General features: G+C 40.2%; 1 protein-coding gene across 10 annotated transcripts in view; it reads right to left on the reverse strand.

Annotated features, from left to right (window-relative positions):
* Positions 1 to 25,039, reverse strand: part of cacna1bb (calcium channel, voltage-dependent, N type, alpha 1B subunit, b) — a 292,647-nt gene extending 267,608 nt beyond the window's left edge. For 9 of the 10 annotated variants that reach the window (XM_051938175.1, XM_051938177.1, XM_051938173.1 and 6 more), the window contains exons 1-3: positions 24,157 to 25,038; positions 22,068 to 22,173; positions 15,578 to 15,717 (exon numbers count right to left, since the gene is read on the reverse strand). In XM_051938175.1, coding sequence (XP_051794135.1) covers positions 15,578 to 15,717; positions 22,068 to 22,173; positions 24,157 to 24,485 — 575 coding nt within the window. In that variant the 5' untranslated portion in view covers positions 24,486 to 25,038. Of the gene's footprint in view, positions 1 to 15,577; positions 15,718 to 22,067; positions 22,174 to 24,156 lie in introns of all 10 variants that reach the window. The other variant, XM_051938169.1, reaches the window with a different exon arrangement.
* Positions 25,040 to 25,955: the final 916 nt, after the last annotated feature.

A 25,955-nucleotide genomic window follows, 5' to 3' on the forward strand; every position in this document is an offset into this window, starting at 1 on the left:
TAAGGGTTAGGATTGTTTTTACGAGTATGAACCTAAAAGTTGTGAGTGCAACTCTAATTTCTACGACTACGAAGTCTTCCCTGTGAGGACGAATTCAAGTTTATGGGTACGAGTAGAAAAATACTGGAATGACGTCACATAGGTCACAGGGGAAGGTAATCGAACACAGATTGCTCCAAACGCGCATGCGCCATTTATAAAGAGTAGACGCCGGGTGGACCCGGTGGACCTACCGGGGCAGGTGACGCCTCACAGGTCAAGTAAATAACACATCCAACTTCTTGTAATTTATTTATTTCATGAAACTGTACTGTTTTAATTGATATACAGTTTATGGACGAAAGACGGTACTGCTTAGCTTGCACGCTAACGAGCCGGGCCGGTGACACATTAGCCTTCTAATGCAAGGAGGCTAATGAGGAGGCTAAGGAGGCTTAATAACAAAACAAACATAATTTGAGATTATGAATCGTGGCAATTGGCGTATGAATCAGCCCATTGTACAGCCTAAATTGCTGTAAATTAAGTCCAGTTTTAGTTCTTTGCAAACTCAGACACGTGCATTAGTTTAGTTTACAATGAATCTGGCGGAGTTCGGTAAAGTTGGAAAGATATTCACAGATTCGGACTTCCGGCATCAATAACTCATGAGATATATGTTGTCAAAACATGAACGATGCCTCTTTCAAATCGTTGTAAGGTAGACAATGTGCTACAAGGCCAATTTTATCAAAAGTCGCTGTATTTCAAGCTACAGAAATAACATTGGCGTCTATGAGCAGCCGGCGGTGCAACGAGTGAACAGGGACCGTCTGCAAATAGCAAAACCGCTGCAACAGCGAAAAGAGACATTGCACATTTATTCAGTAACTTTACTCTTGTACCCTGTAGAGCCACTAAAATCACTGGAGCCATGAATCGGCTGCGGCTGGTCAAACTACAACTCTTTGTTTGGTGCTAAATGAAAAATTGAATTTTAAGGATTTTTTATGTTTTGTATGATTATTTTATGAGTATTAAAATGGCACTTTTCTTCATGTATGTGGTATATTTTATATAACACACAGGAAAAATGGCATAAGGGCATAGTGTACTTGTTTGTCCAAACACATAATTCTGTATAGTAATGGAATTTACAATCCTTACCAAAGAAGAGTATCAGATAACGCCAATATACCAAACAAACTGTTTAGACTGTCACCTCAAGTACTGATGATTGAGAAGAAAGACGATAAGACACTTTATTGCAAAGTTTCAGTGTCAATTGATTCATTTATACCATAATGTTAAATTGAGAGTAATATTTTTCTAGTTAAGGACTGTACAGACAATACTTGGAGGTAATAAACCTGACGGTCTGACCAGCACAGGTCACAGCAAGTACACTATGCCCTTATGCCATTTTTCCTGTGTGTTATATAAAATATACCACATACATGAAGAAAAGTGCCATTTTAATACTCATAAAATAATCATACAAAACATAAAAATTCCTTAAAATTCAGATTTTTAATTTAGCGCCAAAGCAAGAGTTGTAGTTTGACCAGCAAGAGCCCATTCATGGCGCCAGTGATTTTGGTGGCTCTACAGTGAAGTTATTGAATATATGTGTAGTGTCTCTTTTCGCTGTTGCAGCGGTTTTGCTATTTGCAGACGGTCCCTGTTCACTCGTTGCACCGCCGGCTGCTCATAGACGCCAATGTTATTTCTGCAGCTTGAAATACAGCGACTTTTGATAAAATTGGCCTTGTAGCACATTGTCTACCTTACAACGATTTGAAAGAGGCATCGTTCATGTTTTGACAACATATATCTCATGAGTTATTGATGCCGGAAGTCCGAATCTGTGAATATCTTTCCAACTTTACCGAACTCCGCCAGATTCATTGTAAACTAAACTAATGCACGTGTCTGAGTTTGCAAAGAACTAAAACTGGACTTAATTTACAGCAATTTAGGCTGTACAATGGGCTGATTCATACGCCAATTGCCACGATTCATAATCTCAAATTATGTTTGTTTTGTTATTAAGCCTCCTTAGCCTCCTCATTAGCCTCCTTGCATTAGAAGGCTAATGTGTCACCGGCCCGGCTCGTTAGCGTGCAAGCTAAGCAGTACCGTCTTTCGTCCATAAACTGTATATCAATTAAAACAGTACAGTTTCATGAAATAAATAAATTACAAGAAGTTGGATGTGTTATTTACTTGACCTGTGAGGCGTCACCTGCCCCGGTAGGTCCACCGGGTCCACCCGGCGTCTACTCTTTATAAATGGCGCATGCGCGTTTGGAGCAATCTGTGTTCGATTACCTTCCCCTGTGACCTATGTGACGTCATTCCAGTATTTTTCTACTCGTACCCATAAACTTGAATTCGTCCTCACAGGGAAGACTTCGTAGTCGTAGAAATTAGAGTTGCACTCACAACTTTTAGGTTCATACTCGTAAAAACAATCCTAACCCTTAATTTATCAAACTCATGCATATGACAGCAGAATTTTGTGTACACATTTTTTATTAACATACAAATGTTTAACATTACGAATACGAATGGTTAGAATCGTGGATGAATACTTTTGACAGTAATCTTATTCCATACACTAGGAGCAGTGTTTAGCTGCACAAGGAGACTGTGTCAACTTGGATGGCATCCAAATACTTTTCCCACCTTGTATTTAGACCTTGTGGTGTTTGAGCCAAATGCTACAACCAGTATGCTAACATGTGACTATAATGCTAACCATATTCCCCATCCTATGTAACTACAAAATAGACAACTGAAGGTGGTTGGAATATCATTAGTTTTGATGATTTTTGGTCATAAACCTGATGTCAGTGCCCAAAGTCAGGAAATACCCTTAAATCATTACAATTTATACTCAATCTGATGAAAATTTACGCTAATCTACCCAAAACAGGCAAAGATATTTTACTCTGGTACCCTTAAAGGAACAGTCAGGGAATCATCACAGTCAGTACTATTCCTGCTCGAGGGATAATTATGGCCTAATAAAAATTTTATGACAAGCCATCCGATTGTCGCCAAAAAATTTCAGGCCTCACTGACTGACACTGCAGTCCCTGGAGTCAAGCTGTCACCAAAAAGAAACAGATTCAATGAAGGGATTCAAAAGAAATTCAGCTCTGAAAAGTGGATTCATCACTGCAAATATGATAAAATGCTATTTAGCCCTCAGGTGACACACAAACGAATCCACAGCGGACACACCTACTAGATCAGACAGCAGCATTCTGGCACGTGTTCAAAGGCAACGTTTATTCATGATGCCTGTCGCGGGGCATAAGCTAAAGTGACCCACCCTCTGTGGTCCCTGCAAGCGTACTTTGAAGCCTCCTATTGTGTTCACCCGTCGCCTGCGAGCCACATGAAAGCGGATCGCAACTTTGAAGTCGACGCGAGCCGCCGACTCTCGCCCTCGACCACTTACGGCCGGCTGGGACTCGCAGAATTAAGCATATACGGATAAATAAATAAAAACAACTGGTCTGGCTTTGTTTCCCTGGAGATGACAGTGGGATTACTGTTTTGGTGACTTCAGCCCTGGAGCCTCAGACAGCCGTTGCCATAGTGTTTGCACAGGCAGTAAAAGGCCATGTGAGGCTTTGGTCAATAACGGCGATGACTGGATATCAAAGGCCAGGAGGCAGGAGAGGTTAACTGGAGGAAGCATTCGGATGAAACACTAGAACAAAGCCTAGATATATGTTCTGTAACATACAAATAAATGTACTTTATTATCCCTAAACTTAAAAGCATCCACTTTCTACAGCACTAAGTGTCAAATAATGGCTGTTTCCTTCCAGTAGCCTCTGACTTCTGGATCCATGAATGACTGAATGTTCCAGTTTGTGAAAGCTGTATTTAAGCACCTGAATGGCCTTGCAGCTGATGGACTCCATAACCACAATTTGCTTTCCACAACCAGGTAAAGCAAATAAGGCACAATACACGCCTCGGATCGCTCATCTTTTTCAGTACAAACATGGAAGGCCTTTCCATCTGTGGCACACAATCAGAATATCCCATTTAAAAGCGAAACAAGATGGAAACAAGTGGAAGTTTACAGTTTCACACCGAGTTAAGCACAACAAATAGACTGAGATATGCATGAATGGACGTAATGTCTGAGTGCATGTAATGAGTTTGGTCTTTTCTGCTGTTTTTATTCTGAAGCTGCTTCATTTATTTGTTTGTTCAGTTGAATTGAAAGCCCAACAAGGGACACAGATTAGTTTCAGCTGGATATCTTATTAAATCTGCAGCATTTCATTCTTATGTAATGACGCTCGTCTGCACTGTCCATGCTAAATGAGCAAACTAATGAATAAAATCTGTTCCTTTTAAATTGGTGCTGGGTGCAACTTGAAGTAATAATATATATATTTTATTAAAAGAGTGTTTAGTCAGCTTCATGGGTAGCTTCAGCAATTATGTCTTTTAAATGAAATTGCACTTATGTAATATTGGATGGATGTTCTACCAAAAAAAACCAAAACAAAACATTGCACCACCATGTGTTGCTTATGCTACAGACTATGATGTCATTTTTACAATGAGATGGTTTTTTGATGGATATCTGGTGAAATAAATGTGAAAATAACAGAAACCTTGCAGCAGCATGTAGGATTCAACACTCTGTAAGATCATGGTAAAGTGTCATATATTACTTTCTTGCTTTCAGAATAATGGCTTCACTTCAGACTGTAAGAAATCATTTTCCCTACACTCTCGGCTCCTCTGAAGCAGACATTGCTTGAAGTGATTTTCTTCTCCTGTAGAAGGAAAAACCTGCTGATTATCGACTCTGCAATGAAAGGTCTCCTATTGAGTTTGACCTTCAAAATTAGAACAAGTGTGCTATGATAATTTCCTTTGTGTTTTTGGAGGGAGGGTGTGTTTACGAAGTTTGGATGCTTCCGAAATAAAAGTAGAGCAGGCTTCTCACTCTTTCTTCTCGTTGTGCTCGGCGTGCGATTGCTCATGTCTGGATCCTCGTCAGGGCTCGGTAATCCTGAGCTCATTGTCCCACTGATTGAGCCTTTTCCAACCGGTGCAGATTTATTCTCCTATTAGGGGTTCCTAATGCCTGATCAGGGCAGATTAAAGGTCTGCCTCTGCCTGCAGCTGCACTATCATTTAGAGCCTTTCATTAGCACTGGATGGCTGTATCAACATAATTAGCACGAGGACGGAGCGTAGAAGAGAACCGTTTCTTAGTGAAGCGGAAACACAGACGCCTCTGACTTACAGAATATATGATCATTAACAGAGCAAAACTGAATGTGTTTTAATTTCAAACAAAGCAGCATTATTTACATCTCCTCTCCTGAGCAGAGCCACAATTACAGCTTCTCAAATTAGATTTCTGACCAGCAGGATCAATACAAAAACCATAACCAGTCACTTCTGATAGATTAGCTTGTATTTTTACATTGTTTTTTAATCAATCATTCATGTGTTGATCGATGGGACCCAACCAAGGCAGCGTTGCATTCATCTGTGGGTTTCTGTCTATTCTTAAACACTTTATATTATCATTTTATACACCGCAACTGGACTGTGATTGTGGTTCTGGCCTGCAGGCGGCTTATTCCCTCTCTGAGGACAACATAAGGCAAAAGGAGAGATGTTTTTTTAACACCCAGGTGTGCATTAAAATCCGTTTAATCCTCTTAAAATCATCGGGGGAGGCTGATTGTCTGAAGATGCGGTCAAACGTCTTTTATCGTTTCATCGTTTTCTCCCAGGGTTGCTCCTAATGTGACCCCTCTGAGTCAAACTCGGTCCAGGTTTGATGCGATTGATTTCGGATTGACGTTGCCAACATCTCTGGCCCTCGGATCTCGCGGAGGGCGTGTCGAGCGCAAAACAAACAGCGTCTTGCACACGCGCACACACATATACACACATATGTACACACACACAAACCGCCGATTACATCAAGGCACATTATCTGCCGCGGTTGCTTGGCAACCAAACAGAGACACACACATACACAACATAATGGTTAATTTGTATCCAGCTGTGTCAGCAACGGGTAGCCAAAACTGAAGAGAGATCCTTCAAGCTTCAGCTTCTGGAAGGCAGGAAACCTCAGAAATAAACGTCGGTTTTGATACATGACACTGTAAACAATAAAATAATCATATTCTGCATTCTATTTACTTTCAATCCATCTACATCTTCATGTAAACACTGTTCTGTTCCTTAAACGTGCTGATAAATTTACGTACGGTCACTTTGCGCCTCTGAATCCATTTAACACCTCATTTAAATTATTTGTTGTCAGTGTGATAGTGTACTTCATTTGTATCTGAGGATATTCCATTTTGATTTCTTACATTTTAATGTACACTACTATTCAAAAGTTTAGAGTGTCTTTGGCCGAGAGCTAAAGCTGTTAGGGGTGAAAACGTAGCTTATTAGGCCTGTTCAAAGTAAACACAAGAAAGAATATTCTGGCTTAAAAGGTGGGTTATGCTGACACCAAAATCACCACACCCAACCATTTTCAACTGACAGTTTTTTTAAATGTAGTGAATATTAGATGAGTTGACTGTGTGTAGAATCGGGGCTCACAGGTATCATTAGTTTTTGTGTTAAAGATGTTAAAGAAAGTGGTGTTCTGTCGATGTTCGTCTTGTTTTCTTCACTCCATTCTATGGAGCAATGTTTGATGGAGCTATAGTCCTGAAATTTGGCAGGTTCATTGATAGTCTTCAATGGTACAACCCTGCTTTAATAGAATAATACTATACTAATAATGGTACAAATTTGGTTAAAAGATTTCTATACGTTATCCATTAAACCTTGATTTTTCGGTGCCACAACTAGAAAAATAATGTAGCTACAGTCCTGAAATTTTGCAGGATCACTGATATGTACAAAGATTGATGGTGCCAATCACAGGAAAACAAAGCTAGAGTGAAAAATAAATGCTTTATGGTTGGTAGAATACCAGAGTAGATAAAAATATTGGATTTTTTAAAACAAATTTGCACCATCATATATTTGTTGTTTTATTATTCTATCAAAGCAGTGTTACACCATTAAAGATCATAACTACACTACTGTTCAAAAGTTTGGGGTCACTTAGAAATGTCCTTATTTCTGAAAGAAAAGCGTTTTTTTTTTTTTCAATGAAGATAACATTAAATGAATCAAAGGTCCAGTCCATGAGTATTCTAGCTGGAAACAGCTGATTTTTAATGGAATATCTCTATAGGGGCACAGAGGAACATTTCCAGCAACCATCACTCCTGTGTTCTAATGCTACATTGTGTTAGCTAATGGTGCTGAAAGGCTAACTGATGATTAGAAAACCCTTGTGCAGTTATGTTAGCACATGAATAAAAGTGTGAGTTTTCATGGAAAACATTAAATTGTCTGAATGACAACTGAACGGTGGTGTATTTTTCCTGTGAACCACCACATGGCTGCTACTACTACAGTACAGTTGCTGCTTTAGCTCATGTCCAACTGCTCTACAAATAAAGTGTTTTTTAATTATTCTCTGCTTGCATCATTCACTTCTCTGACAAAGACACATGTTGGTATAAATCAGTACTTATTTAAGTTTTTCAAAACATTAAACAATACCAGCAAAAACAAGAGCAATCCGAGATTTCTGACCTCCGCCAAGGGAAGATGATACGAAGTTGGAAAATCTAAATCCGGATCCAGAATCCAGATCCTTAACCGGATCAACACAAAATTTGAATGAAGTCTTCCCCGGGCCAAGATCCACCTCTGGTGAAAATTTCATGAAGATCCGACAAGTAGTTTCCGAGAAATCCTGTCCACAGACACGCACACAGACAGACAAATAAATAAACGGACCCGATCGCATAACCTCCTTGGAGGAGGTAATAATAACAGTTTTCTCCTTTGACATCTTAATTCAAATGCGACTTTCCTCAGTCTGATCTTACATTTAAGTTTTAATACTCACTTCCAATTTAAGTTCTTGCGCTGCACATGCATTTGCTTGGGAGCATTAAATTCACTCACAGATCCAAATACAGTTTTCCAACTTAAATGCAGAGTGAAAGAAAAAGAAAAGGCTGATTATGGCCTGACGCGTATTGGCTTAAAGCTCTGGACTCTGAAGTGGTTTCCAGGTGATTTTGTCCCATTTTTACTCACAATGGGTTCATTTCTTACTGGAACATGAAGTCCTGCACTTCTTTGGCAACTCTGAAATGTATTTTTTGGAGTAGGATATATATATATATATATATATATATATATATATATATATATATATAATAGTTATAATGCCATAAATCATTAAAAAAGGAAGAAATAGAAAATGTTCTCATATGTACAACTTTTTTCCAAGTGCACAACAGACTGGGGGAAAAAATGGCGCTCTGCATGCTATAGATATTAAACTACAAGTTAGTTGCATTTCAAGCAACCTATATGTTTCTCACACAACTCTGCAGTTCAGCTCTATCTTTCAACAACTTGCTAATCTGTATTCCATTTTTTTAACACATTTGCAATCATGTTATTGTTTGTTTTGCTCTCATTCCCCTTAAAGTGGTTTCCATACTTGGCTCCTCTATATAATAAAAATCACTATTTTTGATACCTATGATTCACAGCTGAATTAATCACTGCATCTATTTTTAACAGGATCTGGTTAATTTTTGAATGACACATGAAGAATAAAGTGAACTGGATGATATATTACAACTTTAAGCTTGGATTAGCTTAATTTTCCCAATCAAATCTCATGTCACATGATTCATTCAAGGGCTTTTGGAGCATTGGAAAGCCAATGATCCTTTATGTTTTTACAGTTTCTGGGCCTGATAAAAGGTGTAATATTGGCCAATTTAAAAAGAAAGAGCAGTTTCCAAAACTGCCAGAATGTAGTGATAGTTCAGATGGTTCAAATGCAAGAAGTGCAACTCCAAATTCTTGTGGGTATTTCAAAAAGATTCAATTTTTTTTTAATCCTCTTCCTTCCCTTCACGGATGTTTTTGCCATCATCTCTGACACTCATGGCCGCTGCCTCTGCAATCTGTGTTCTATTTGTCATTCAATATTCAGCTTCACTCATGCTTTTACTGATGTTTGCAAAAAGCAATTATTCAAAGCACAGGTCCGGTCTGAGAGTCATGCAGCAGCGAGGCAGGACAACAGAAAACAGGCATTCATCAGCACGTCTCTGACATGGAGGAACTGAAGAGTGGCGTTATTATAATTATAAATGGAAATAATATGAGATGACTGACTGACTTCTTACTACTGGGAGTCAACGTTTACACGATCAGCATGGATCAGTACTTTCTAGGCTTCGATAAGGTGTCCTGTTTCCTCAGAATACATACAACACTCCCCCAAAACATCATTTAGCAGCTTATATGCACCCTCATTTTCTCCTGTCTAGCAACTGCAACTCACTGTTCACCTGTCTTAAAGACTTCTTACAAAAACACACATCTCTGGACCTTGAAAAATTACACCGGTCCTCCCATTCAGTACAGAATCCAGTCTAAGATTCTCAAAGACCCTTTTAAATCTCTGCACGTTCTGACTCCAATCCACATCTCTGAACTTTATTCTGCACCTCGACCTTCATACTTGAAACCCAGCTACTGCTAAAAGCCCCACAGTCCCGGCTGAAAACAAAGGGGAACTGTGCTTTTTACCTTTTTAAACCCAACACTCTGCAGTCAGTACAGCTCCTCAGTTCAAAAAGCTTTTAAAAACCTGAACAGACGAGCACTTGCATAACTTTTTACTTCTTTTTTCCATATTCTGTTCTGTCTTTACTAATGCTTTATTGTCTTCTTTTAGTGTTTTATGTAATTTTTTGTGGGTTTTAATGTTCTGCGTAGCTCCTTGTAACTCAAAAATAAAGTTTAATTACCAACAAGGTAACAATAGACAGAGTGAGTCGTGAATTAACAGAAATTTGGCCGTCCCTGTGGCAGAAAAACACAATTATTGAATAAATCCCTAAGTGTACCATCAGGGCGCAACTTCAGATGACAAAAGTGAGAATGTCTGTATGGCTGAAAAAAACATATCTAATGTACAAATATAACATTTTGAGTTGGTTGGGATGGATTCCAGGAACTGTACAAGACAAACTGGGTATAGCTAATGAATAGAAAGATGGATTGTCCCATCAGGATAAAGAAAAAGTTAAAAATAGATTAAAAATATAGTCAACAGATGGCAACTTGACAAGCAAATCAAAAATTATGAACTGTCTGAGAACCATAATATGTGCTAGTTTGTGTGTAAATGGTTACAATGACAATAAAGAAAGTCATCTTTAAGCAGCTGTGAAGGACACCATGTTTCCTGTGGCTTTGAGGAATTTAAGAAAGTTTTTCAAAAAGTTTACACTAAATTTGGAAGCAGGAGGACGGAAAATATGCTGCTGGAAGAACACAGGAGGGAATAAAAGTTTGTTTGAAGGGCAAATGAAAGCTCTCAGAAAGCTCTCTCTTGGAAATAACTAGAATCCAACCAGAGCGAAACCAACAGTGGCGTGTCGTCGTATAACATCCTTCTTCATCCAGCTTTCAGAGGCTGGAAAGCAGCACAGTGTCGCCTTCCAGACAAACCTTTTGTGCTGCTGAGGTTAAAATCCCAGCAGCAGCAGCAGCTCACATCTATTGACCTGACCGCTGCTCCAGCATTGACTTTTCATGGCTCCTCTCTGATAATAAGAAACACAGGCCATTACAAGCCTCTAGAGCTCTGGAGTCTGACAGCTCCCCTGCCGGGCCGCCGCAGAGAGCCGCTGGCATAGAACAGAAAAAAACAACTTTCAGCTATAAAAGTATCTGTCACCGAACTCTACGATCCACTTGTGCTACTGACATGTACTCAGTCTTATAACAGACATAAAACATACATTGTACTTTTACTGTGGCATTTAGATGCTCTGGAACGAGGCTGGGAATATGGAGTTTCTTCACAAAATCCTCAAGCTCAGGCTGTATCGAGATCAAGACTCTCTGTTAAGGACCTATATTTAGTGGTTTTCCGATTATTCAAATCTGTATTTTTATCGTCCAATTACCGATGAATTAAATGCGACACTTCAGGTCTGATGCAGAATCCTTTCTCTGTCTGTTTCACTTTGTGGTATCTCAAGCTGCAAAAACTGAACATGAAGAACAAGTCATGGCCACAAACCAGGAAATTAGCTTCTCTCACAGTAGCTAAGGCTATGCTAACGGTTAGCAGCTAAGTTAGAAGGCTGTCACAAACTAACCTGTAATAAAGTCTGGAAAACAATAATCAATAATGCTTTAAGATCCATAGTGTACAATAAATGTAATAGACCAGTGAAAGATTTAGAAATTAGAGAAGAACAGCAGGAGACAAACTGATTAATCTCACTCGATTCCATATAATCAAAGGAAATACTTCAGTTTCTCCTATTTCTATTTTACATATTCAATTATAGAAGCCTAGCTATGAATGACAGGTTCTCTGCTATCACATCCTGTTAAAACATCACATTTGATGTAAATTGGTTCCAAATATCAGTTATTCTTGATTGCCAATAATGTGCATCGGTATCGGCCTTATAGAAAAACCCATATCAGTCGATCCCTACTCTCTGTACCAAGTAAGTTCATCCATAATTAACTGGGAAAACTGCTTCTTTATGGACTTGTCTTTGTGCACAGGGACCAAATCCTCTTCAGACAACATGTAAGCTTGATCAAACTGTTGCCGCACAGTTCTGCATGTGGACACGGTGTTCCAGTAGCAACAATACTAAAATCTAGGACAGAAACTGAAAGGCCAAAGCAACAAAAGCTCATCATCACACCGTTTTCCTGTCTTTTACAGGCTTAGTTGTTTCCTAACACACATGGCATTGTCTTCTTATGTTTTGTTTTGAAAGGAGCTGTAAAAATTAAGTTTTCTTACCAACATGGCATCAACAGACAAAGTGAGCCAACCAAGAATTTTGAGTCTATCATTGGAGATTGTCATCAAACTCATGATCCATCAATGTATGACCCAAAATCAGCATCAAGGCTGTTTGTACCTGGTAAGATGATCCACACTTAACCTGAAAAAAACATTTTCCTATCTTTGTGCACAGGTGTCACAGTGTCCCTAAAGCAACATAATTAAAAGGGCAGAAACTGAAAGGCCAAAGCAACAAAAGTTCACCATCACACTGTTTGTTCCAGGCTCACACATACTACTGTCTTCATTTAACGTTTTATCTAATGTTTTGTGGATTTACAATTTTTGGACTAATTGTTTCACTGGTAGCACCGTTGTGACCGACTTTCTCATTTGGTCACATCTCCCACCTTGTCACAGGCAAAACATATCATTTGCTGAACATCTGCTCATAGATAGACACTACAATTTACCAGAGTTCCCTAAACGCCACACATTTCATTCTGCAGTAGATGCTGCTTTGTAGCTCTGGTGCTTCGACAGGTGTGTGACCAGAGTGACCCTGAAACCAGGAAACTAGGGTGTTGTCATGTCAGATTTGTAACCCAATGATGTTTTTTTTCTACCTCCTCTGTTTTCTATGAGCAGAAAACACAGGGTATGTAGGTGCGCTCCACATTTCACAAGAAGATCACATTTTGAAGCGTAAATACCACAGCACACCACAGATATGAAATTAGTACTTTCCGCCACCGTGGTCAACTCAGCAGCTGTCTGTGCTGTTAGTCTGACACCAAAACAGCTTAAAGATCATCACAACCCTGCACCAATGCGACCAGCTCAAATTTTAACTCACACACTCTCAAATGTGATCATTTTGTTTGCAGTCTGGATCCTAGCTTTGAAAGGCGGTGTAAAAATCAAGTTTTATTACCAACATGGGAGCAAGAGACAAAGCGAATTGTGAATTAAACAATAAGTTTGTGTCTCACTGTGGTAAAAAAAATAAATAAAAAATAACCCAAAATGTGAAGAAAGTGAGGATATCCATGTGCAAATATAGTAATAACATTATTTTTTACACTCAAAGTAGCAGAACGGTGTCGCTGAGACAAATGTTTTTGAGTTTCTTCGCTAAATATCATGGGAGAAAATCATCAAGCTCCTGCTCAATCAAATGCATGACCCAAAATCTTCATCTACACTACCAGTCACAAGTTTGGACACACTTTCTCATTCATTTGAATGAGATAGTGTACATCATTCATTGGCATTTAACTGGGAAAACCATTTTCTATCTTTGTGTACAGGGAAAAAAACATCTCTAAACAAAAAATAAGCTCAATCAAACTGTCACCACCAAATACTGCATGATGGACACAGCGTTCCAGTAACAACATAATTAAAATCTAGGACAGAAACTGAAAGGCCAAAGCAACAAAAGTTCACCATCACACTGTTTGTTCCAGGCTCACACATACTACTGTCTTCATTTAACGTTTTATCTAATGTTTTGTGGATTTACATTATTTTTGCAAAGCACCTACCGGGCTCCAGACTAATTGTTTCACTGGCAGCACCGTTGTGACCAACTTTCTCATTTGGTCACATCTCCCACCTTGTCACAGGCAAAACATATCATTTGCTGAACATCTGCTCATCGATAGACACTACAATTTACCAGAGTTCCCTAAACGCCACACATTTCATTCTGCAGTAGATGCTGCTTTGTAGCTCTGGTGCTTCGACAGGTGTGTGACCAGAGTGACCCTGAAACCAGGAAACTAGGGTGTTGTCATGTCAGATTTGTAACCCAATGACTTTTTTTCTACCTCCTCTGTTTTCTATGAGCAGAAAACACAGGGTATGTAGGTGCGCTCCACATTTCACAAGATCACATTTTGAAGTGTAAATACCGCAGCACACCACAGATATGAAAGTAGTACTTTCCACCACCGTGGTTAACTCAGCAGCTGTCTGTGCTGTTAGTCTGACACCAAAACAGCTTAAAGCTGCTGTCCGGAGTTTCCGTTTGTTTTCAATTTATGTATCATTTTTTAACAAAGCTTAAATGTGTTAGTCTAGTTCGATACTATAATATAAAGTTAGTATAACGCGATATGAAAATTTATTCCTGAGCTCCGCCTTCCTCTCATAGACCCCCATGTCATTCCAAAAAGCGCCGGTCGCTGCCGACCAATCAAGTTCAAGCTTCAGCTTTGTCATGCTGTCAATCAACGGTTACGCGCACAGCAAGCAAGCCCATGCAGAGGTGGGCGAGCTACGCACTACGCAACCGCGCGCACATTTGTTTTGCTTGTGGAGGAGAGAGCATCAGGGCTCAGCAACTTCCAGAAAAATTACCAATCCCACGGCTTGTCAGGCCAAGAGACTGCAGGACGTTTTTTGGCTCGGGGTGCTCGCGTCGCTCCCCGACCACGGCCTCCATAGCCCGCCTGACGGCTTCGTTTAGATGCCCGACCTCTGGAGGAAGATGTTGGGGCGTCTGGGACATACTCTTCGTCAGAGGAGTCATGCAATTCTGAACTCTAGATAGAAATAAATAAACAATGTAACACATATACACGCGTAAATGCACTAAGTTTGATAAACAACGTCATCGAGAGGGATACACGAGTGTAATCACATATTGAAACTTTACTAGTTCGTCCTAGCAGATTCATGTTATTTTGGTATTAGGACAAGTTAGACTCAATACAGCATTCTAACGTAATTCCTTTATTATTTACTAAATGTACTAAATGTAGAAGAGGGGAAAACAGCAAAACAGGCAAGATGCTGCAGCACTCCGGGCACTCCTCTCATGTACTGCGTGCGTGCACAAATAAAGGGGCGAAATCAGAGGGAGGGAGGGTGGGACCAACAGTGTTTTGGGAGACGCTGCGATTCAAACTCCGGACAGCAGCTTTAAAGATCATCACAACCCTGCACCAATGCGACCAGCTCAAACTTTAACTCACACACTCTCAAATGTGACCATTTTGTTTGTAGTTTGGATCACAGTTTTGAAAGGCGGTGTAAAAATCAAGTTTTATGACCAACATGGGAACAAGAGACAAAGTGAATTGTGGATTAACCAATAAGTTTGTGTCTCACTGTCATAAAAAATAAATAAAAATAGCCAAAAACTTCATTATCAGAGAAAGCCTCAGGGGGAAAAGTGAAGATATCCATGTAGAAATATAATTATAATAATATTTATTACACCCAAAATAGCAGATTGGTGTCATTGAGACAAATGTTTTTGAGTTTTGTCACAAAATAATCATCAAGCTCCTGCTCAACCACATGTACGACTCAAAATCTGCATCTAGATCAGGTAAGTTCATTGGTATTTAACTGAAAAACATCTCTAAACAAGAAATAAGCTCAAACTGTCACCACCAAGTACTGCATGATGGACACAGTGTTCCAATAGCCAAGGCATTCAAATCTAGGACAGAAACTGAAAGGCCAAACCAACAAAACTGTTTTCCCATCTTTCACAGGCTCCACTTACTTGTTTAATAACACACATGCTAGCAGGCAGATGTTCTAACTGGAAGAAGGTGATTCCTCTACGCTCTCCCACGGACACACAACAAAAGAAGCCACTCTTTCACTTATGACACCCAGCGGGCGACTCGAGGGACTCACCCCGTCAGGACGACCACGAAGTCCATTACATTCCAGCCGTTGCGGAGGTAGGAGCCTTTGTGAAACGCGAAGCCCAGGGCGATGATCTTAATGGCTGCCTCGAAACAGAATATTCCAATAAAGTAGGGCTCTGTATCGTCCTACAGAAAAGAGAGAGAGGGAGATGAGATCGGCAGGAGAAGATGTTTTTTTGTTGGAGGTAAAAGAGAGTGTAATGAAGCATTCAGTGAAAGACGGCAGGAGTGGGGAGTAAAAAATAAGAAAAAGAATACAGAAACATGGCTTCCTTTTACTTTTTTTTGCACCAGCGTGAGCAGAAGTGAAGGAAGTGGAGGATTCTTCTTTGGAAGAAAAGAAGGTAAATACAGTAAAAGCAGATATTCAGGAGCACAGCATGATCTTATTGAGTATGTTAAATCAGTGGAGCTCCAGGGAGACACATTTAAAGCATTTAAATATAGAAAATAAACTATTTTATTCAATTGAAAGCAGACAGCGACGTGTGTAAAATAAACATTCTCCACGAGGCTGTATCCTGTCAAAATGTCAGTCTGGATGTGATCAGCGGTGTGACTCGTCTGAGGGCAGAGATCAGAGTGATGAAGGGCAACGCAAAAAGGAGACTTTAATGGAGCAGAGTGCTTCTCTTTTTCACCACCGGCGTTACCAAACCAAGCCAAGAGGTCAAGTGGACTATCTCGGTCTAAGAAGTGGTCACTCTGAGCAAAAAAAAAAAAAAAGGAGCAGATGGAGATATTTGGGATGACAGGGCTGCATTTGAGGCTACTAGAAATGTACTCGTGCATGTCTGGTGTTACATAAAGGGAATGTACGGGGGATTAGGGCCTTCTGGGTTAACAGCAAAAGCATAGGGACTAAAATGGGAAAAAGTGAGCCAAAAGAGAATGATACAACCCCACAGCTTCAAGGAACGGTACAGAAGGTCATTCCTCCCTGCTGCAAAAAGACTTTTCATGTGTCTGCCAGATCACAATATTTGAATCTCACAATAAATATTCGGACACCACCGTGACGGCCAAATATTTGGATATTCGTGTTCAGACCCACTCTAAACACCTAAAACTTCAAAGAAATGAAATCGTTGAGTAGAACTAGGACCAGAATTGTTAAAATACAAGCACTGTGCCAAACAAAGGGGCATTTGGAACAATTAGAGGGGCACTTGGGGCAACTAAAGTGGTACAAAAAAGAATTATGAAACTGGTAGATGGGGCAGACCCAAGCAGAGCCGTTCAATAAAGTGAATAAAAGTCAACTAGTGAGACTCTTGGGTTACTATTGTAGTAATTCTAAAGACCTAAAACTAAAAAAAAAAAAGTGGAATCGATGAGCAGAAGTGTTAAAATGCAAGTAATGAGCCAAACACAGGGACATTTGGAACGAATAGATGGGCACTTAGGTAAGGTGTCCAAGCAAAAACCATTGAGGGAAATTTAAAAAAAAAAAGGGCATTCAACATTACGAAAGTAACTGTGCAAAAACGTCAGTGTTGAAAATGCATCTTAGAAGAGCATTTCCTATTTCAATGACAGAAGTATTGCACAAATACTGTCAGAAATGAAGACTGTTCAAAAAATTATCCCTCAAATTTCAGTGGCACAAAAAAGAACCATAGAATTGGCAGGACAGGAGTCACAGGGGCAAAAATTAAAGGCATTTGGGCCAACAAGAAGGTCCAATGTATTTGTATGGACACTTGGATCCACTAGACTAGACTAAGGTGATTTAAATGCCCCTTTGGTTTGATATAAGACAAAAATGAAGCATAGAATAATGGAAATGTGACTCTTAGAGCATAAAAACAGGATAAGTAATTTATACCTGACCATATGTGTGCTCGACACGACCAGACATGACTTATTTAGGCGCTGCACGATTCCCTGGAAGTTCGGCGGTGAGTCAAACATTTCCACGGTGTGCGAGTTAACCCTGGGCTTCGCTGCGAGTGTGGAAGCCGGATCAGGCGTGTATGACATGACACTTTTTCCTTTGCCTTCCATTAATATCCCAAAGAGCCCGGAGCGCTGCAGGAGGCACCGAGCGAGGAGGATCTCTCACGCCTACGCTAACCTCTCTCCCCACCGCCTCGATTTGTCTCTCCTGCTCCCAGCATACTACAACCTGACAGACAGCGTCCCCCAACCCCCAGCATCAGCCAACATAAATAATCACATAAAAGCAGCGTGACAGGCGCGAGCACTATACGAAATGTGGCCTTTTCTATAGCGCCGGCCAACCGCGGGCAACACCCTGTGATGATCGATATGTTGGATGAAGAGTCACTGGGTCTCTGTGAAGCAGTTTGTTGTCATTGTTGGGAAGAAAAACATTCAGAGGTGTCCAGTGTGGTGTAAAGCAGATTAATGCTGGTTTCCTATAAAACTAACCATACAGGAAGTCATTCTGTAATGTCAGAGCTGGAGAAACACGACTGTTCAAAAGTTTGGGGTCACTTAGAAATGTTCTTATTTCTGAAACAAAAGCAGTGCTTTTCAATGAAGATAACATTAAATTAATCAGCAATATAGTCTAGACATAGTTAATGTGGTAAATGACTATTGTAGCTGGAAACGGCTGACTTTTAATGGAATATCTCCATAGGGGTACAGAGGAACATTTCCAGCAACCGTCACTCCTGTGTTCTCATGCTACATTGTGTTAGCTAATCCTATTGAAAAGCTAACTGATGATTAGAAAACTCTTCTGCGACTATGTTAGCACATGGATAAAACTGTCTGGGTGATCCCAAACTTTTGAACGGTAGTGTATATACATACTGTTTGCAGTGCAGATAAAAACACCACTAGTAGGTCTGTTTTCAGTCAATTTGTCAAAAAAATTCAAACAGTAAGGATCATAAAAACTTACATTTTGCAGTAAATTCTTCAAATCTGTCTCCATTCATTGATTAAAACCATAAAATCTCATCTTTGCATATGCAGTTCCATATTTAAAAGTGTTTTTCCATTAAAATAATCCCATCCTGCCTTGAATTACCAAGATGTAACTGTACAAACTTCTCGGTGTAATTGGGTAATTCAGCCATAAATGTTCAAAACAAGAACAATGCTGCAGAAAGTGCCGTTCTGGAACAAGATAGCATTGGTTCTTTAGGTTTATTTTTATGTAAATCTGAATTTGTTACACTCCTATTTGAAGGTGAAAACACTCAGTCGTGTGTTTGACAGCTTATTTGACTCAAGATGTGCCTTCCAGCATATAAAACCACCATATGGACATGCTAACAAAGTGAGAAAGACTTGATTTTAGGTGATTTTTTAGCTAAAAGGAAGCAAGAACTCAGCTCTGAGAACTGGTGTGAAATTGCCTTATCATAGTCTGGCTGCAATATTTAGAATTAAATGCTGAAAACCAAAATCTGGCTTAGGTTTTTAGGCCATTTTTGCAATAAATAAATAAGATTAGACCTACTTAAACTGAGCTTAAATGCTTCCAAGTCATGGTAAAAACAATAAATGAGGATAAAAATTTCAAATGATGTCACAAGATGTAAACAAGAGAATGGTTGGTTGTTGTTGTTTCTACATTTAAATGTCTGGGTGACCCCAAACTTTTGACTGGTAATTTACGTCTGGATAAATGTCTGCTCTGGTCACGTGTCAACATCTATTATACATACATCTAAAACACTCCTGAATTATAAATACGCCGACAGATAACAGCTGCTGAATCCTCAGAGAACTCTGACGTCGTCTCCACTTAAAGCCTCCGAGCTTCATAAATAATAACCGATCTCTTGTTTAAATTAAAAGGAACCTCGTCGTGTTCGTGTAACCGCTCTGATCATTGTTTTTTTTCCCCGTTTGTTTACCTCGTCCTCACCACTGAATCTGCAGCCGTCGAGATAATTCCAGAATAAGAGCAGGTGGCGGAGATATGAGAGGAATTAATTGACTTTTTCACACCAAGCTGTTGCTCTTTGTAACACTCGCCGACTCGCTATTTTAAGACAAACTCCCCCCAGAGCTGCAAACGCCATGAAGAACACGGAGTGCTGAACCATGAAGCCTCCATGCAGATTTATTTCTTCCTTGCATGTGCCACTTGACCTCCCTGTGCTGCCGTCGCTTTGGTTTCTGCTTAGCCGTGACCGTCAGAGTTCACATGTTGGCTGAAGCTAAATCCACACGTAAGCAGCAAAGGCGGTCAAAGATTGATCCACAAGTATGGAGCAGGTTCTGATCTGGTTTGCACACCTAATTTTGAATTATTCAGAGCCTTTGAAGACCAATATTAGTTTGCCAATGCAGATTACTGGTAATTAAGGAAGGCTGATACCAATATACGTTAAATGTCATATTGTACCAGCATGCGGTAGCAGAAAACCTGTCATTTATAACGAGGCTTCTCCCTTAATAAGGATTACTACAGCTGAATGTGTGTACTTGAAGTAGGAGTGGTAATATGATGCTGGGATGTTCTCCTGTTTACTGATTGATCAATCGATTGGAATTGATCAGTTTGTCTCCAGCAGTTACGTGTGTTTTCTTCTGTTTTGTTAATCTTTCATTGTTGTATCACTTTTACTGTGAACAAAAGTGAATATTTTAAAGCATTATTAGTGATTGCTTTCTAGACTGTGTTTAGGGGTAATTGTCGGATTTTCTATTGGGTTTTTTTAAAGAACTGTTCTTTTTATACAGGGTGACCCTAAAGTCTGGACACATAGGAAATCTCATTAGCTGTATTTTTTTTGCCACCACAGGTTAAGCATGGTTTTGTCAAAAGAAGAAAGAGTTGAACTGGTACTTCTCAGTGGATGTGAAGGATGGATATATCGAAAGGTAGCGTTCGGGAAGTGATCTTTTGGAACTGGCATGAATTTTAGCCATGACCATTTCTGTAGTTTCAGCTGATACATTTGGTCGTCCAGAACAAGGTTTGTCCATGACACTGCCCATTTCTTTAGACTTTTTAACCACCTTCGCCACCGCGGAAAGTGGAATCTTCCTTGGATGACAAACATTAAATCCATCTGCTATCTTTCCGTGTGTCTATCCTTCATGTTCACTAAAAAGTACCAGTACAACTCTTTCTTCTTTCAACACAGTCCTATGTAAGATTTCCTATGTGAGATTTCCTGTGTGTCCAGACATTAGGGATACCCTGTATTGTCTTATTGCTACTGCACAGCCTTGAAAACAGCCACTTTGCATTTCACAGCACATACTATAAGAGCATGCGACAAATAAAAGCTCTTGAATCTTTAATCTAATCTGTAGCTGTCTTCTAACTTAGCCGCTAGCTGATAGCATAGCCTTAGCTGCTGCAAAAGTAGCTAATTTCCTGGTTTTTGGCGACGACTTGGGTCAGTTTTTGCAGATGTCAGAATCAAAATCAGAAAGTTCTTCTTGCCAAGTAGGGTTTTGTCACATAAAAGGAATTTTACTTTTTTTACACCATAACAGCTGTATGGAAAATTTAAAAAGTGTTTCAAAGTAGCAGAAGGTGTAAACAAGAGATTATGAGTCACAAAAAGTAATAGAAGTACTTCCAGTGGGCAGGAATGTGCAAGATAGTCACCTGATGATGTGCAAGAGTTCGTAGTATGGAGTGTAAACAACTTGAAATGTGCAAAAGAATCACTGCTGGAAACAAAAGAACTGCAGGTTTTTCTTGACCAGACATTAAAACCATGATGACTATCAGTGGGGAAGGGAAAGTTTGGCTCGCTTTCTACTTGTAAAAATAAAGATTTTTGACGTGTGAATAGGTCAGAGTTTTGACCTGTTTTGACAAACACCAACAAAATCCGAGACAAAACAACGCAAAGAACACAAAAAAGGGCAAAAACGAGTGGCAACAATACACAAAACTACAAGAAAAGAGACACAACGTGAAAAAAAAGATAAAAATGACAATAATCCAACAAAAAAATTGGAAAATGTGCAAGAGTGCATAGTATATAGTGTAAACAACTTGAAATGTGCAAAAGGATGATAATAATCCAATTAAACAGTTAAAGCATTGAGTCTAAGGTGGGCTAAGACTACAGAATGACCCAAAATAGTGCATTTAATTGATCAGTAACTGAAAAAAACAGATAACAGCCCCAATCATTGGTCTATTTCTAATCTTTAACTAAAATTTAAAGCTCAGATCGCTGCTGGAAACAAAAAAACTGCAGGTTTTTCTTGACGACATGAGTGGGTGTGTCATTTTCCACTCTTAATTTTAATGGTTCCACTCAAAACTGGCGGAAACCAAGCTTCCAAGAACCCTGAACGAAACCAGTTCAAGAACCAGAGCTGATATGGTGGAAAAGAGGCACTAGAGGACCCAGTGTGGTACGAAACAGAAGCAGGAGGACGAGACAAACACACCTAATGAGCAAAGACTGCTGCTGTAATTAAGAAGCCGGCACAGATCAATTCCTGGTAACTCCAGGATTCCTGACAGGAGGGAGAGGAAGGAAATTAAGGAAGTGACCTTAAATAAATGCACTTACCAGGCGCTCTGACATGGGCGTCTTGTCGCTGGCGGGGAGATGCTGCTCCAGGGCCAAGACGATGCAGTTGGCGATAATTGTAGCGAGGATCATGTATTCGAATGGAGTGTGGGAGGTTAAGGAGCGGCTCAACATGAAGCTGCATTCATTTCACATCACACCTCAGTCACAACTTCTTTCACACACACACTAGTGTATGCATACAGATGTTCAGTTCAACACGCATTGCTTGGCATCAAGTAAACATTAAAGTTCTGTAACGTGATGAAATGAGGATGCAGATGGTGTTAAATTGCACAGTAAAGCAGATTATAACTCATGCCGTCGTGTGATTAAACTTGAAATTTGGACTCATTTGGGCCACTAAAGCATCAACATTCCATCATGCTCCGGCTGAGGGCTTTTTAGAAAGAAAAGCTTCCTATACATGTGCTCGACATCCTTCCAGATGGTTGACCTTTCCCAACCGTTTTCAATGGCTGGCTCATTCTGCAATCCATTTCCACTGGATCAGCGCCCGCGGGTCAGGGCCTATTGAGGGCCTACGAAGCACAGGGGAATAACTTAGGACCACGAAAGCAAAGACGCAGGACATCAAGCACAGAGAGACACAGCTAGTCTGATTATGTAACTCAGAAGCTGCTTCCCTGGTCAGAAATTTTCAAAGAATATGGGTGGTATTTGGTGTTTTTGCTGCGTTTTATGTGCCTCATTATTTGGGTCCTGCAGAGAAGGATGTTGACTTCATATCAAGCGGTCGAGGGCGCAGATAAATTGATGAGCGCTGTTATTTGATTATGGCTAATGTTGTTCTCTCCCACAGAGCAGATCCAGCTGCCTGCTCACGTTTTCCCAGCCTCGGCCATTTCACTGCAGAAACATATTCGTTTTAATGGGACTTTTAATTTACGGTTAAGCCTTCAAATCTTGAAAGTCACGTAAAGAAATACATTACAATTTGGAATTGTTTCACTGTTTGTGATCAAAATTGACTGTTATTGACGTTTATTTGTGAAAAACTCTGGGTTTTGAGGTGTTTTTGAAGGACTGCATGCAGATTCAATCTATTTTCTTGTCTTTTAATGCACTTTTATGATCTTAATGTTTACTTTCAAGTTTTATTTCTATGATTTTAATGTATGTCTATCTTTAAATATTTTTTAGGAATGCATTGTGTATGAATTGTGCAATACAACTAAACTTGTCTTACCTTAAACAGTATTTCTTTACATTTATACTTGTCTAAAAGTTTAAAATTGCACAAGAATCACTTTAAAATTTACAAATGAGCTTAAAACCACATGATTACGGGATTAGTTTCAGCTCTTTTCTTCTTTTTTTTCCAACATGTTTCTACCAGTAAGTGTAGTTTTCCCACTGGTTCCAAGACGTGTCACCAGTTTTAAGAGATAAAACAGATTTGAAGAGGTGACCACGGACATTTTTTGCAGTGTTTTGCGAGTGGCGTGGGCGACTTCAGCACCATGGAGAGGTCTCCCAACTAAGAGAACGAGGCGGTGCTGCAACCGTGGATAAACCGCTGCGTTTTTAAAGTAAACTGCGCTTTTTCCCTCTCTCTCTCCTTTCATAATGACCACAGAAACATGGGGAGGGAGGAGGAAGGACGCATGAGCGCTGACTCGCCATCGCCCTTTTTACGCACGCAGCTTTCTACCGATTTGACTTGTAGCTGCGTAAATCGATATCAATGTTTGGTCATTGCAGCGCTGTAAACTGCTGGCCAGAGAGAGAGAGTTGACAGCTGATATTGTGACAAAATAACTTATCAGATAGATCAGTGGGGGTGTGGGATAAACAAAGGCAGATGTGGAGTGTTTTTTTTTTCTCTACTGTGCGCACCTATCGGGGGAAAACATCTCGGTGTCATGTTGAGATAAGAAGCGCAGCGACAGGTGCAGGCAGGAGAGGAATAAAGGAAGACAGTGCGGCTTGTTGCTCGTAAACCTGCTCATGCAACAGCCGCAACTGTGTAATCCACCTAAACTTGACAAACAGGCCCGCGGTCGGTGGTTTTGATTCCGCTTTTAGAAGCTTTTGGATGCACCTGCTGCTGCTCGGGGAAGGATATGGCCACTCTGTGATTCGCTTTGCGTACTTCCTGATCAGGTTGTCCTCTCGGAAGATGAACAGGGAGCGGTTGACGGTGAAGCAGTTCTGTTTGACGGGGTTCGGGTTGTAGATGGCCATGGTCCGGGCTCTCTGGGCCATCGACTGCTTGTACATCCTCTGGCCGCCCGGAGCGCCGCCGGGGCCGCCGCCGCCGCCGCCACCCCGGGCGCCCCCTCTCCCAGCGCCCGGTCCGCCTCTCCCTCCACCTCCGCCGCCTGCGCCTCCTCCACCGCCTCCTCCTCCTCCTCCTCCATAGCGAGTGGGTAGATCTTCTGCGAAGCGAGCCATTCTGGAAACGCACAGATCCAAAGGGGAAATCCAAACTGGTGTCAGTGGTGGAAATGGAGGGGAGACGCATCACAACACGCACGCTTCATCCAAACCAAACCACTGCTCAGACTGTGGAGAGAGAAAAACGCGTTTGGAGATTTATGTAAAAAATAAACTGGCTTCAGTGAAAACCATGTTCTCTGGATCCTCTCCGTTCATTCATCTTCTGGGAAATGTAAAAAAAGAAAAGAAAAGAACAAAGAAAGAAAAATCAATAAAGTTTGCAGCAATAAATAAATAAAATCACTTCAGTGTTGCATCCATACCAGGAATCTAAGTGGAAATAAAATCACATCAGCCGGTTTCAGTCCACAATCCTGACAGCATCGTTGCCAAACACCAGTTGAAATGTTCATCAGGAAAAAAGAAGAAGAAAAAGCAGGAAAAAACACTGAAATCCTTTTTCCCTTTCTTCCTCCAGTGGAAAGCGACAATAAAAGAATCCAAACAGCAGCAGTAGTCCTGTGCTTTCTGTGTGATCGCTCGCTGCATGGGGCTGAAGGCTATAAAGCAACTCCTCAGTGGAATAAGGAAGAGACCACGTGACCACCAGCAGCCAATCAGAGAGCGGAGCGCACAGACGCGCTTCACCGTCTGCTGGCTGCTTCCAGAGAGACTGGAGCGCTAATGAAGTTCACAAGAAGCCCTGCGGGGCCAAAACATGAGCGCTGATCAATTTACCTTTCTGTGTCAATACGGGAGAAATGTTACTGTATCGGTGGGTATAAAAGGCTCACCTTAAACATCTCATTCTGCAGAACAATGCCATGAAAATCAGACAGTGGGGTTTGAGTTAGAAAACAGAATTTGAAAAAACATGTAAATATCACGTGGCTCTGCCAAGAATTTGACTATATGTCAGTAAAATGGTGCTTTAATTATGAAAACCAGCTGGCAGATGGTATTCCATGCATCTGGTGAAAGAAATTCTTAAATAAAAAAGGCATCTTATTCCAGTGTCCTGTTACTTTTACTAATTTTTACTGCATTCTTCATTTATTTTTTAGCCCCCTGTTTCTTTTCCACACATGCATAAAACCCCACAGACAGATTTTTTTTTTTATTTGGACAAAATGATAAAACAAGACACAACGTGCCAAAAATGAGACATAAAAGGACAAAAACAAGACATTAAAACCACAGACACGAGACATAATCTGGCAAAAAAAAAAAAAATACACAAAAATTCACAAGAAAAAACAAGAAAAAAACAAGACAAAAAATGACAAAAATGAGACAGAACCAACAAAGAAAAGAGACACAACATGACAAACATAAAACAAAAGAAGGATAAAAACAAGACACAAGCCAAAAAAGATACAAAACAACAAAACGAGACACACAATGACAAAATGAGGCGTAAACTGATTAAAAAAAAATGAAGCAAAATGAGATAAACAAGGAACAAAGGGATAAAAACAAAGCATT

This window comes from Acanthochromis polyacanthus, chromosome 18, assembly GCF_021347895.1.
Source record: "Acanthochromis polyacanthus isolate Apoly-LR-REF ecotype Palm Island chromosome 18, KAUST_Apoly_ChrSc, whole genome shotgun sequence".
NCBI classification, from domain to species: Eukaryota; Metazoa; Chordata; class Actinopteri; family Pomacentridae; genus Acanthochromis; species Acanthochromis polyacanthus.